The 14,136-nt window shown below is 45.8% G+C and overlaps 1 protein-coding gene across 2 annotated transcripts in view; it reads left to right on the top strand.

The window, feature by feature from the left end:
- TMEM273 (transmembrane protein 273) overlaps positions 1-14,136 on the top strand; it is a 51,695-nt gene that overhangs the window by 13,008 nt on the left and 24,551 nt on the right. For both annotated transcript variants that reach the window (XM_083145374.1, XM_083145375.1), the window contains exon 2: positions 8,700-8,738. In XM_083145374.1, the coding sequence (XP_083001500.1) occupies positions 8,700-8,738 (39 nt within the window). The remainder of the gene's footprint in view (positions 1-8,699; positions 8,739-14,136) is intronic.

Raw genomic sequence — 14,136 nt, forward strand, 5'->3', positions numbered from 1 at the left:
AATCATTTTCAAGATTGGATTATTCACTTTCAAGGCCCTACATGACCAGGGCCCAAGGTACCTGCAACAGCTTCTGATTCCTTACTGTCCTACTCGATTACTACGATCCGTTGATGAAGGACTAATAACAGTACCCAGAATCTCCCTGAATTCATCTGGGGGTCGAGCTTTCAACTTTATTGCTCCAACTCTATTAAACTCACTTCCTCGCACAGTGCGAGAAGCCCCCACTGTAGAATCCTTTAAAAATAGACTAAAGACGTACTTATTTACTCAAGAATTTCACTGTCATCCACTGTTAAGCTTGTTTTGTATTTTGAGCTGTAAAGACAATGGTAAAGCACTTTGAGTCCTATTGGGAGAAAAGCGCTATATAAATATCATTATTATTATTATTATTATTATTATTATATGTGGGCGGCACAGTAGAGTGTACCCTGCCTAAACCACACACACGGCAAAGCCTGAAAAAATTTGACAAATTAAATAACCCTTTTAATTTGGGGTTATTTATTATCTTCGGGTGGCACAGGAGATTGTACCCATCATAAACCACAGCAAAGCCTGAAAATATTAGATGGATTAAAATAATCGTTTTATTTTGGGGTTATTATATGCAGCACAAGAGAGTATGCCCCTAAACCACACACACACACACACACACACACACACACACACACACACACACACACACACAGCAAAGCCTGAAAAAATTAGACGGATTAAAATAACCCTTCTATTTTGGGGTTATTTATTATATGCGGGCGGCACAGGAGAGTGTAACACTTACACGGCAAAGCCTGAAAAAATGAGATAGATTAAAATAACCCTTTTATCTTTTTTAGAGAGTACACTGTACTGTAAATGGATTTATATGGCTGTACCAGTGGACTTAACGGCAGTACTGGACTTAAAGGCAGTACCATGGGACTTAATGGCAGTACTGGACATAACAGCAGTACCACTGGACTTAACGGCAATATCATTGGACTTAAAGGCAGTTCTGTCATTAATGGCAGTACCACTGGACTTAATGGCAGTACTGGACTTAACGGCAGTAACACTGGACTTAATGGCAGTACTGGACTTAACGACAGTACCACTCAGTGACGTGCGGTGAGGTCAGTCACTGGTGAGGCTCTGCATTTTTCAAATGGGAACGAGTTCCACTACCGCTGCCGCCCGCTACCCCTACCATGAATGCCCGCTACAGCCAGTGCTGGGGGCTGATGCGTATCTGGCAGTGTGCATGTAATGTGCAGGAGGCTGCGGGACCGCTGGGCATCCCAGGGGGACAAGCTGCAAACCCACTATATCTGCCAGGTGCACCTTCCAAGGTATGAATCAGTACATGGCCAGTGCAAGGGATAGGGTAATACTGTCTAACACTGGTAGTGCAATTGTCCTGTCAATGCAGTATATAGCAGTGCAATGGTTAATGCACCCTGGCAGTGTTGAGTGCAAGGGTTAATGCACTAATGTCCCTCCCTGGCAGTTCAAAGGCTAGGACCCCCCTTACCATGTGTGTGCTCCGGGTCACTGATGTGCTGCAGATTGTTCTCTGTATCCTCCCTGATGATTTATGTCCTACTCCGCGGGTTAGTAGGACTCCAGCCTTTGCTGAGCGTTCTCTGCAGTTTGGGACTGGAGGACACGCAGCACGATGTGGTCTTCTCTTTGTTGATCCCCCAGGTACCCCTCCTCTCTCCCCAGTGTCTCATCTGTCCCAATGCAGGGAGATTGTTACAGTGGGGCCAAGAATCGTGGGTGCTAGCGGCTGTTAGGATCTGCAGCTGTCACTATTTCTAAGAAAGCAGCAGCACCCTCAAGGGGCGAGCAGCCAGCAGGTGAGGTGGAGAATGCCCCCGTGCAATAGCAAAAGCGGAATAGCCGTGCGGCGGGGGGTGGGGGCAGGGTGTCTGACATTTTCTGACAGCGGAGCGGATCAGTCTGTGAGTGTGTGACAGACTGATCCGCTGTCCAACCACAACTGTCACAGTGACAGGGGCGTGCTTTGATGTTGGCTGAAGGCACAGTCCCTGTCACCGAGGCAGAGGAGTTGGTGCCGCTTCCACATTGTTTTCTAATGGGCTTTTCAGCCTCTTTTTTTGCCTGTCCTAAGCCACGCCCCCCGCGGCTGACAGATTTCAGTTATCAGCGGGAGGCATGGCTGTCATTGCCTCCCAGTCTCCTACACGGCGTCTCATCACATAAATGATTAAAAAAAAATACCAATAAGATATTTATTGCACTGTATATGTGTTTTAAATATCTTTGTATTTTGTTTTAATCATTTATGACAGGGGAGGCACTGCCTCCCCTGCCTGCACGTCCCTGGTACCACTGGACTTAACGGCAGTACCATTAGACAGCACAGCACCACTGTTTTCGACTTATAAAGTAGCACAGGACACCAGCACTAGACAGCACAGGACACCAGAACCAGCAGCAGACAGCACAGTACCACAGGACTGGACTGCACTGGACAGCAAAGAACACCACAGAACACCACCACTGCAACCAGGTCACCACTTCATGCTAGCTTCCCAGAGAGAAACAAAGACACAACCTCCCTCAACCCTCTCCAATGCCAGAGTGAAGATGGCAGCAATTGTCGGGGACTTATATTGAGTTTGGATCTTGCGAAATGGGGTGATGAAATTTTGCCCTGTTCTGCAAGCCGAGCTTGGCCAGAAATATCAAACAACGTTTGGATCACAGTTCGGATCCCTGCCATTCGGTAAGTCCAGATTTCAGAAATATGGACACGCCCTAGCAGGTTCTGCCATTCTTTTTTACCAGAGCCGCTTGGTGAGCTCAACTAGCTCCTCATTTGCCGCATGTCTCTTGGCCTTGTTAGAATAGTTTTTCAACTTCATCTTCCACAAGCATTCCTTGGACTGGAAGTGTCATTAATAACAAACAACTGCTTTAAAAAACATATAATAACAGCAGGAACGATGTGTGACACAACAGGGGGACCATTGTTTATGTGGATGAGCCCCACCCAAAAACTAGAAAAAAAAAAAACACTATGGGAGAGCATTAGCAATATGTGACTTAATAGTGGCACAATGAGGATGAGGCCCAAACACTTTATTTAAACAACGCTAGATGAGGCCCAGACAGTTTTTGAAAAACAACAGTGGAAGAGGCCCAAACAGTTTATTCGAACAGTACTAAGGGACAGCAGGACCAATGTGTGACACAATAGGGGGACATTATATGTGGATGAGCAACCTAAACTAGAGAAAAGGTGTTTTAGGACAAGCTGGGGAATATACTGTACAGTATATACATACAGATGGAGCCCCTGCCATCCTTGGCCTGGGCTCGCCAGACCCTCCCTGCTGGCGAGCACCGGCGGCAGGAGCTACACTGAACTGGGATGCGCGTGGGAGACAGGAAGGGTCAGGGGGCACTCGGGGCAGCGAGGTCGACAGGTGACGGCAGGAACCAGAGGCAGGCTCCATTGCCCAGGGGGCGCGCGAGCCCCCTGGCGGGGCTGGCGTGATGGTGGGGCTGGCGTTAGAAACGCCAGCCCTGCAAAGATGAAGCCAGCCCCATCTGTACTGTATAGAGGTATGCAGTCAGAGCCAGCCCTAGCCAATTTGCTGCCCTAGGCAAAATTTTGGCTGGTGCCCCCTAGCACTGCCGCTAGTTCCACCTCTGGTCCAGTTCCCCTCTCCCAGCAAAGCACCCATAACCCACCAGTAGCCAGCAACACCCACATACCCTCCAACATTTGAAAGGCAGAAATCGGTACAACTTCAGAAAAGAAGCTACATCCCCTTTTCTATCCTTTTAATTGACAGTTTTGCAGATTTTTCATTATCCTCTCTGATCACATACTGTTCAGGGTGCAGTTTCTCTCCCGCTTCTCCATGCTGCAGTATGGGAAGTGCCTGTTTCAAGGGGAACTCTCCGTCTGTTGCTGCTGCTCTCACACATGTAGCCACCTGAGGGTAGGGACTGCAAGCACAGCCTGAGCCAAGGACCCAGCACAGCCAATCAGTGATCTTGAAGAGGTGATTGATGATGGCTTAGCCAGTCAGAGCTCGCAAACAGGTGTAGGGGAGCTGCAGTCACTTCCTGTTGCCAGGTGTGTGGCTGCTAAGGGGCCTGAGAGATACACTGTATGGGGTGGCAGCCATTTAAGTGTAGTCTGTGGACGGGGAGAGAGAGAAAAACTGGTGCAAATGGTACAGGGAGATTAGACTACTAAAAAAAGGAACTGTATGCACCCACCATTCAATGGCATTTTTATAATGGGTGCATAGGCCACTGGGTCCTGGGGGCCCCACACACCATTTTCATTCTACCTCTTCATTGCTCTGGCAGAGCAGTGGTAAAGATCATTGGGAAAATGGCTGCATAGTGATGCATATTCACATTACACAGCTTGTAGTGACCCATATTCACATTACACAGCGCATAGTGACCCATATTCACATTATACAGCATGTAGTGACCCATACTCATATTACACAGGATGTAGTGACCCATATTCATATTACACAGCACATAGTGACCCATATTCACACTACACAGCACTTAGTGACCCATAGTCACATTACAAAGCATGTTGTGACCCATATTCACATTACACATCAAGTAGTGACCCATATTCACATTACAAAGCACATACTTGGCGGAATGTTCTAACATCTGCCGCCCGTTTTTATGCGCCTCCACAGGCTAACTCAGTGATGTGGGCTCTGCTGACACAGCTTAGGGAGGGGGTGGAGAGCCCTCTAGCCTTCTGTCAAGGCAGAGCCCGCCCTAGGCAGGCTTGAGTGCCCCTAGGCATTTGCCTTGTTTGCCTATGGTTAGGGCCAGCTCTGTGTGCAGTGTGCATTGATATTAAACATAGCTGAACAATGATTTACATTGGTGGACAGTGATCATAAACAATATACTCACTTGCAATTTGATTGCAATCAATCTCTGGATGGGTGCTTATTGTGTGTATGAAGCAGTATAGTGTTCTGCACTGCTGCTGGCAGGATCCGTTGCTGCTGCTGGGCCTCTGTATGGGAGTGTCCAGGCTGTCACTCCAAACATTCCTGCAAGTGATTGCATACAGGAGCGTTCCTGGTATCGAAATCGCATGAAAAGCACCTGCAATGTGACAGTTATCATGTGATTCGTCGCAGAAAAAGCATCCCAATCATGTGAAAAACAGGCCATATTGCACTAGTGGACGGGGACCCTTAGTGACTTTAAGCGTGGTACTGTGACCTTTGCAATAATTTTTAATAAATTTCATCCTTGCTGGATATTCCACAGTCAACTGTAAAGTGACATTATTAGAAAGTGGAAGCATTTAGGAACAACAGAAACTCAGCCAAGAAGACGACGACCACATAAAATCAGAGAGCGTGGTCAATGACAGCGAAACATGCCAATACACGGTACAATGCTCACTGTGCATTTTAAACTAGATCACATTGCATCTAGTTCAAAATTCCTTAGCTGAAGAGATTTGAAATTAAACTGACATCAAGGTAAGCACAAAAACTATGTGGCGTGAGCTAAAGGGAATGGCTGAGCAAGCCTTACATCACCAAGACAAATGCAAAGCATTGGATGGAGTGGTGTAAAGCACACCAACACTGGACAGTGGAGCAGTGGAAACATGATCTGTGGACAAATCACGCTTCTCTGTTTGACAGTCAGATGGGTTTGGCTGACTGCATTGTGCCAAGTGTGAAGTTAGGTGGCAATATTTCAGAGTTTAGGTTTGGGTTCAGCATACCAAGTCATTTTGAACAATGCTATGTTTCCATCTTTGTTGCAACACTTTGGGACTGCACTTTTCTATTCCAACATGTGTCCCAGTCCTCAAAGCAAGGACTATAAAGGCATGGTTTAATGAGTTTGGTGTGGAAGAAATTGACTGACCCCCATTGAGCACCTTTGGGATGAACTGGAAAAGAGATTGCAAGCCAGGCCTTCTAATCCAAAACATCAGTACCTGACTTCATAGGTGCTCCACAGAATGAATGGGCACAAATTCACACAGAAACGCTTCTTGTGAAAGCCTTCCATGAACAGCTGAAGCTGTTATAGCTGACAAAGGGGAACCAACTCTGTATATGTATTTGATTGTAACATGATCACACACTTGCCTACCTGACCCTCTCCATGCGGGAGAAAATGCTCTGTTCCTGGAGTTCCCTGCCATCACCTGTGGTGAAACACCTTTAACTAGCTCCCCACAGGTGATACATTACGAGGGAAATCCAGAAACAGAGCATTTTCTCCCTCATGGAGAGGGTCAGGTAGGCAAGTATGCCTCCCCCTGTACCAGCTGACCTAACTTTCCTTTAAAATGGGAAATTTGGAGAAGCCTGGCCAAGGCTTGCCTGGCATCATCTGAAGCAAGTCGTCTAAAGCAAGCAATGAGTTAGAACTGGAGTTTGGACTGGATTTGGACATAAACCGAAACACTGACACATTTTATTTTGCTTTTCCCAAATTACTATCTGTCTCCGCCTCTGAGCTGAGGAAAGCTATGTATTACTCTTTGTTTTACTGTTTCTTTCTATCTTCATCATATACCTCTACCCCCACTGTATGCAAAGCCTGTATGCTGTTCCTTCACTGATTGCACACCCTGCCAGCAACAAGCTGGCAGGGTGTGTCAGCTTTGGAAGAAAAGTGGTTCATAAATACAAATATTATTATTACTGCTGCCTTTGAGCAGCATGATCAAGATGGCGCCGCTGATGGCTGCCTAGGAGCTGTGCAGCTCAGTCAAATATATTCCCTGTGTGATAACTGTACTGTCTGCTTGTATTGTTACCTACCTTGCTGTTTCGGCGACCAGTGGCGCCGCTGATGGCTGCCTAGGCACTGTTCAGCTTGGTGGGTATGTGTTCCCTGTGTGATAACTGTACTGTCTCTGCTTAATGTTACCTACCTGGCTGTAGCAGTGACCAGTGGCGCCGCTGATGGCTGCCTAGGCGCTGTGCAACTCGGTGGGCATGTGTTCCCCACATGTAATGTCTTAATGAAATGTAAGTAATGCCTTCTCCCCCCCCCCCCCCTCATCCCTGCTTGATGCTGCACTGTAAATCCACAAAAAATTCCTAGTGTGCGCAAGCATACATGGCCAATAAAGTTGATTCTATTCTATTCTATTCTATTCTATGATCACAGTCCCTGTGTAATATGCATATAAATGTGCAGCAGTGGAACTTGAAGAGCAATTCCCGGTACTCTTTACCTAGCACGGCGCCCATCGCGACCATCGCGACCATCGCATGCACTAAAAAACGGGTGCGATGCGATGCCCGCGATGGCCGCGATTTCCCATAGGGACCAATGTTAAAAATCAGATTGGTCGCGATTTTAGTGTTAAAAGTCAGATTGGTCGCGATTTTTACATAGGAAACAATGTTAAATGGGCCACAGAGCCCTAATAGTCCCCCTGAAGTGTTAAATGGCCCCCACAATTTTTAACGCCACCCCACGATCAACGTGAACCCGAAGCGTGGCGAGCGCAGCGAGCCCGCGAGGGGCGGCGGTACGCGTCCTCCGACCTTTTCATACCCCCACTATCCACGTCGGCGTGGAGTTGAGAATAGAATAGTGTGGCGAGCGCAGCGAGCCACCGAGCCCGAAGCGTGGCGAGCGCAGCGAGCCCCGCGAGGGGACGCGGATACCTTCACAGGTAAACAGGTCCCCTCGCGGGGCTCGCTGCGCTCGCCACGCTTCGGGCTCGGTGGCTCGCTGCGCTCGCCACACTATTCTATTCTCAACTCCACGCCGACGTGGATAGTGGGGGTATGAAAAGGTCGGAGGACGCGTACAGCCGCCCCTCGCGGGCTCGCTGCGCTCGCCACGCTTCGGGTTCACGTTCATCGTGGGGTGGCGTTAAAAATTGTGGGGGCCATTTAACACTTCAGGGGGACTATTAGGGCTCTGTGGCCCATTTAACATTGTTTCCTATGTAAAAATCGCGGGCATTGAGCCAATTAACGCTAAAATCGCGACCAATCTGACTTTTAACATTGATCCCTATGGGAAAATCGCGGGCATCGCGTCGCACCCGTTTTTTATTTACCCGCGATGCCCGCGATTTTTTACCCCCGACGCCCGCGATTGTAATCGCGGGCGCCGTGCTAGGTAAAGAGTACCCAATTCCCTTGCTGTGATTGAGGAATTGGAGGCAAGATAACACATTTAAAGAATTGTCATTTTGACCAGATAACAGGGGTTGGGCTGCAACCCAGTCTAAAAGCAAAATAGGGAATAAACATAAACTGCCAGTGAGTCCTGGATGGTGATGTTTGCCAGTGTTTGGGGTGGCAGTTGGTGTGGCTATCTGTGGAGGCCTTTTATATAAAGCAGTTGTATTTGTTAGCTTAAACCATTTTAGCTAAGTAGATCAAAATCAACATGCAGTATATTAATTACAAGTCAATATAGCTTTGTTCCTTGCATACTCCTAAATTCAAACAAATGTACTACTTTATGGGTAACATTATTATATATTAATCCATCAAGGGTAAAATGATTAATGTAAAATTGGACCACTTTATGGCACAGTGAACTAATCATTTCGTATTTATTGTGGAAACAGAAGTGAACTTTTATTGGTAGTTTAGTGCCATTAATAAACTGCCTTTTCTCCCTTGTAATAAAGGTGGAAATACAGTATATGACCTTTAATATATTCTCTGTCTATGCAGGTTGTGTTCATGCTAGTGGAAAACTGGAGGAAGATATTGGTGAGTGTAGAGTCACAAAAAGGAAGAATTGTCACTTTAAGAATATTTTTTTCACATAACAAAAATTGTCTTGGTTACCCATAAACCCAACTCCTTGCAACAGCTTATTGACATTTGTACTACAGACTAAACACCAGGGACATGCAGTCAGAGGAGGCAGTGCTTCCCTGTAATTTTGTTTAAAATAATCCAAAGAATATACTTATGGCACAAGTATTTTCATTATATTATTCTAGAAATTTGTGACATTTAAAATAGTTTGAGAGGCACCCATAAGTGTGCCTCCCAATAACAAGTGTAAGAGGACAAAGCGCGGGGGGGGGGGGGGGGGGGGGGCTAAACCGTGGCTAACAAAGCTCATTAAAAATAATGGCAAAAGAGGCACTTCTAGAAGTGCTTCATTGACAGTGGCTGCTGTGATTGGACAGCAGATCCAGCTGCTGTCCAATCACAGCAGCCCCTGTCAATTAAGCTTCTGGAAGTACTGCTTCCCGTCCCCCGGCTCCCTGTCACCTAAGCCACGGCACTCCCCTCTCCCCTGGTGCGCTTGGTGAGTATATTATGGAGGCCGGAGGGGGTGTCGGCAGCACCTTCTGGGGGGAGGGGGGTGGTGTGGTCTTGGCTGCGACAGTGCCTGTTTTGTTCACGGGAAAAAGGGAATTGGGGGGTACCGGTGCACAAGTCACTTACCAAGAGTAAGAATAATAATATATGTAGTAATAGAATATCCACAGTATGTACTGTACAATAGGGTGCCTTAGTATATGTAATGGCTGGTGGAGGTGCTCCCCTGAGAGGTAAAGATAAGAACTTGAGGAAGAAAGAGAAAGTACTTTAAAACGTAACTTTTAATACTGTCACAAATAAAGAATAAAATTGACACACAATGACACTAACAATACACACAAAACACACACAGTGGGAGTAGATAACACTAAGGAAGTGCAAGACACACCTTCAAAGGTATGACAATTTCATATGTGTAGGTCCCCATACACGGTCCGTTTAGCGGATCCGTCTTGTACTTGTAAAGCACGCATCGCATGCCTTGTGCATGCATTGTGCATGCAATGCAATGCGATGAAAAGCAAGTACAAAAAGTATGTGCAGCACATACTTTTTGTACTGTACGATGAGATGCCGTGGGAGCGCGCATCTCAAAGTACAAAATGGATCCGCCGCGAACGGACCGTGTATGGGGACCTTATGTTGTGCATAACAATTCAATATGCACACACGTGACCAGTTTGTCTTAACGAGCACACAGAGTTTGTACATGTTCGAATTACCTCCTAACAGTAGGTAAATAAACAGTGAATAATAAGTGTGATGACAGAAAATGAATCAAGTGCACAATTATATCAATCAGAAACTGTAACACTCCAAGTTGTTTAGCAAATAATTGTTAATAATAAAGCATTTTAATAGGTCCTGATATAAGCAATTTGAGTCAATTGGGAAGTATAATTTCACAGGTCCCGATATCAATAGTTTGAGTCAATTAGTAAATTTGATACTACTGTTATTAATTAGTAAGACAATTACAAGGTCCTGATACCAACAATTCAAATTCATTACATCTATTTTTTAAAACAATTAGGAAGTATGTCACTAATGTTTTTAATTTTAATGAAAGAATAATATGTTAGTGGAATATCAAATTACTAGGTATCAATACCATGCTGCAGGCAAACCTTAATACATTAGATATATGATCCTTACATCCCCTGGATATATAATTTCTAGGTTTCTCAATTAAGGTATGCAGTATAAAACTGGCTCAAAAACGTATATCTCTCTCCTTGAGACTGTCCTGGATAAGTATATAGCAAAGAGGGAATGGGGGTTAATTGGAGTGAAAACCCCACTGATTCCGGGACCGCTGCTTCTTGTGATGGATGTGGGGCTTGGCAGCGAGTCCCTTTGGTCTCAGTTGTAGGTGAAAAGGAGGGTACAACTGCTGTCCCAAGATGTATTGGACAGACCCCTATTAGAGGACCCAGCCAGGGAATCTGGCCAAGCACTCTGGATGAGTGTGTACTCGTGCGGGGAGTGTGTGGGGAGAGAGTGGGTATAGGGAACCCTGATGAGCGGCAATGTGCTGCTGTTCACCACCTACTGTGTGTAGAGGTGGCGAGTTAGCGGCACACCGGTGAGAGCTGGGCTGGGAGGAGACAGATGTGTGTGCTGAGGGGGCAGAAAGAGACATGTTAATGTGTTCAGGGGGGAGGGGGACACGTTAATGTGTGCTGTGGGGAGAGATATGTTAATGTGTGTTGTGGGGGGAAGAGACATGTTAATGTGATCTGGGGGTAGTGACAATGTGTGCAGGGGGGAGTGACATGATAATGTGTGCTGGGGGTGACATGTTAATGTGTGGGAGAGAGACATGTTAACAAGTGCTGGGGGAGAGAGACATTTTAATGTGTGCCCGGGGGAGTGACATGTTATTGTGTGCTAGGGGAGTGACATTTTAATGTGTGCTAGGGGGTGACATGTTAATGTGTGCTGGGGGGTGACATGTTAATGTGTGCTGGGGGGTTGGGGGGGGGAGTGACATGTTAATGTGTGCTGGGGGGTTGGGGGGGGGGAGTGACATGTTAATGTGTGCTGGGGGGTTGGGGGGGGGGAGTGACATGTTAATGTGTGTGCAGGGTTGCAGTGATAGAGTAATGTCCTCCATAATAGAAGGCCTTCAGTTATTCCAACAATATACAACGGCTGTGCTCAGGTCATGTAAATAAATTGAAAGCAGGATCTTTTCATCAATGTTTCGGAGCTAAAACACTGTTGCTTCCAATTGTAAAGCACAACGGAATATATGCGCTATATAAAAAACTATAAATTAATAAATTACCTGAGTGCAGCCTTTGCTTTGTATATTATCAGGATAGCTGGATGCTTTCTTGAGTGTTGGAACAGGCAACGGGCAATTTTTGAGTGCTGGAACAGGGAAATATATATACATATATATATCAGGTGTGGGGCGGCTTCACTCAGACAAAAAGCACGAACAGACGGTGTTTAAAACCAACGTTTCAAAACCTTGAGGTTTTTTATCAAGGTGTAGCGTGAGAACAAAGTACAAGCATAAGTGTTCTTACCTAAATAGGGACTGGCTCCGTCCGTGTTCCACGTCGGCGCCGGAGAATGACCTCATCTCCCCTCAGCACGCTTGCCGGGGGCACGGCAGGAGGCCGGTCATTGTGAACCAGTGGTTGTCATGGTAATGACGTGTTGCTTTACAGCAATATGTATGTAGTGAGAAACGGTGAAAGCAAATACAACTATCCAAAACAAAGTGCTAGTGAAAACAACTCGTCATTACTGTACATTAGAGGGATACCAGTGATATTACAATGTGAAATAATGGAAATAGTGGTGGTGCTCAATACATCTGAATATGTGGCAGAAGCAGAGCGACAATTGGCAGATATAGCCACATACACCAGGCTAGACCGTGACCCATCTGGGGAATACAAAAACTGGACAACTTATTGAGCACAGCATGCACTGAGAAAATTATTGACAAGACCACGAAGGAAGCACTCACCACGGATTTTCCTATAATTCCTATACTATATCTAAATCCAAAAATACACAAAACACTAATATACCCCCCGGGCAGACCCATCATATCTGCCCGAGGGTCCCTGTACCAGAAAATATCTATATACCTGGACTCTTTTTTACAGCCCTGTGTCCAACATGAAGAAACATATCTGAAAGGACACCAATTCTTTGTTATCCAAACTGGCTGAGGTTGGACCAATATCTGACGACTGTATATTTGGCACGATCGATGTCGTTAATTTGTATACTTGTATACCACACGCAGAGGGCTTGGAAGCTGTGCGCAACCTACTGACGGACAATATCTTCTATACAGGACCATCGATCTCTTTCTTCTTACAACTGCTGGAATTGACACTCAAGAGGAACTTTTTCATATTCAACAGCAAATTCTACTTGCAACAACGTGGGTATGCGATGGGGTCCTCAGTGGCCCCATCGTTCGCCAACACGTTTATGTTCCACATTGAAAAGTCACTATTTACATGCAATTCTGCCATCAACAGCCAGCTGAAACTATATACCAGGTATATAGATAACCTGATGGTCATCTGGTCCGGTAACCAGCAGGAGCTCTCGGAGCTCATAGATAACCATAACCTTACCAACTCCCCCATTAAATTTACTTACTGCATTCATCCATCCCAAGTTAACTACCTCAATGTAAACATAGCCATTAAGGATGGTACCATCAAAACCTCACTGTTTGTAAAACCAACAGACAGGAACACTGTCTTATTAGCTACCAGCCATCATCCAGCACCCCTAATTAGGGCACTGCCACACTCCCAAATGCTGCGTGTGCGCAGAATTACCAGTGAGGAAAATGAAGTGCAGCCACCCCTTGACAAAATGGCACAGAAATTTGTGAAAAGAGGATATCCTCAAGATCAGATCCTACGCACTAAAAATAACATAGCTGCCATGACAAGAGAGTCCACCCTAACTAAAAAACCCCACCAAACACAGAGACAAAATAATTTGGGTTAAATCTTTCCATACCCAGAGTACCAACATAGATCGTATTGGCAGAAAGCAATGGCTAATCATTCAATCTGACCAATCCCTACCTTCTCTGCAATCAAAGACCCTGATGAGTGCATACAAAAGAGGCAAAAGCCTCAAAAACCTCTTAGTGCACAATAACATTCAATACCCCGCAAAAAATCCCTCCACCTTTCTAGGGGCACCCAAACCAGGATGCTACCGCTGCTGTGGTTGCACCACATGCAGCCACATGATCCCAGGGGATACATTCTACCACCCCTTCACGGGAAAAAAATTTAAGATCAGATATCGGCTCGGATGCATGTCTAAATATGTGATATATTTATTAAGCTGCCCGTGCGGCCGACACTATGTCGGCAAAACAGACCGCACATTTTAAAAAAGAGCAGCAGCTCACAGATCAGCGATCAAGAGCGCAAACGCCACTGGCAAGAGTGAACAGCCAGTAGCCTGGCATTTTTGCCAGGCTAAACATCCCATTACATCCATACGATATAAAATAATAGATCATGTGCCGCCCCCTATAAGAGGTGGAAATAGATCGCTCATGCTGCTTCAAAAAGAAAGCCGCTGGATTTTCATGCTTGACACCCTTGCCCCCAAGGGGCTTAATGAAAATCTGGGGCTGAGCTGTTTTCTATGATTGGTACATATCCACTGTAACCACATAAACAATCCCTTATAGAGACATAGACGTCCTCAGAGTTTAATAATACCAATTACATGTAATAATCACCCGGTATCAGAGAGTTGTCAATCTCAGGAATCCTCATTCCACAGTTATCTTTGCAGATACCACTGATTGACCATTAATCAT

The sequence above is a fragment of the Crinia signifera genome, chromosome 6 (assembly GCF_055691185.1).
Source record: "Crinia signifera chromosome 6, ASM5569118v1, whole genome shotgun sequence".
Classification (NCBI taxonomy): Eukaryota; Metazoa; Chordata; class Amphibia; order Anura; family Myobatrachidae; genus Crinia; species Crinia signifera.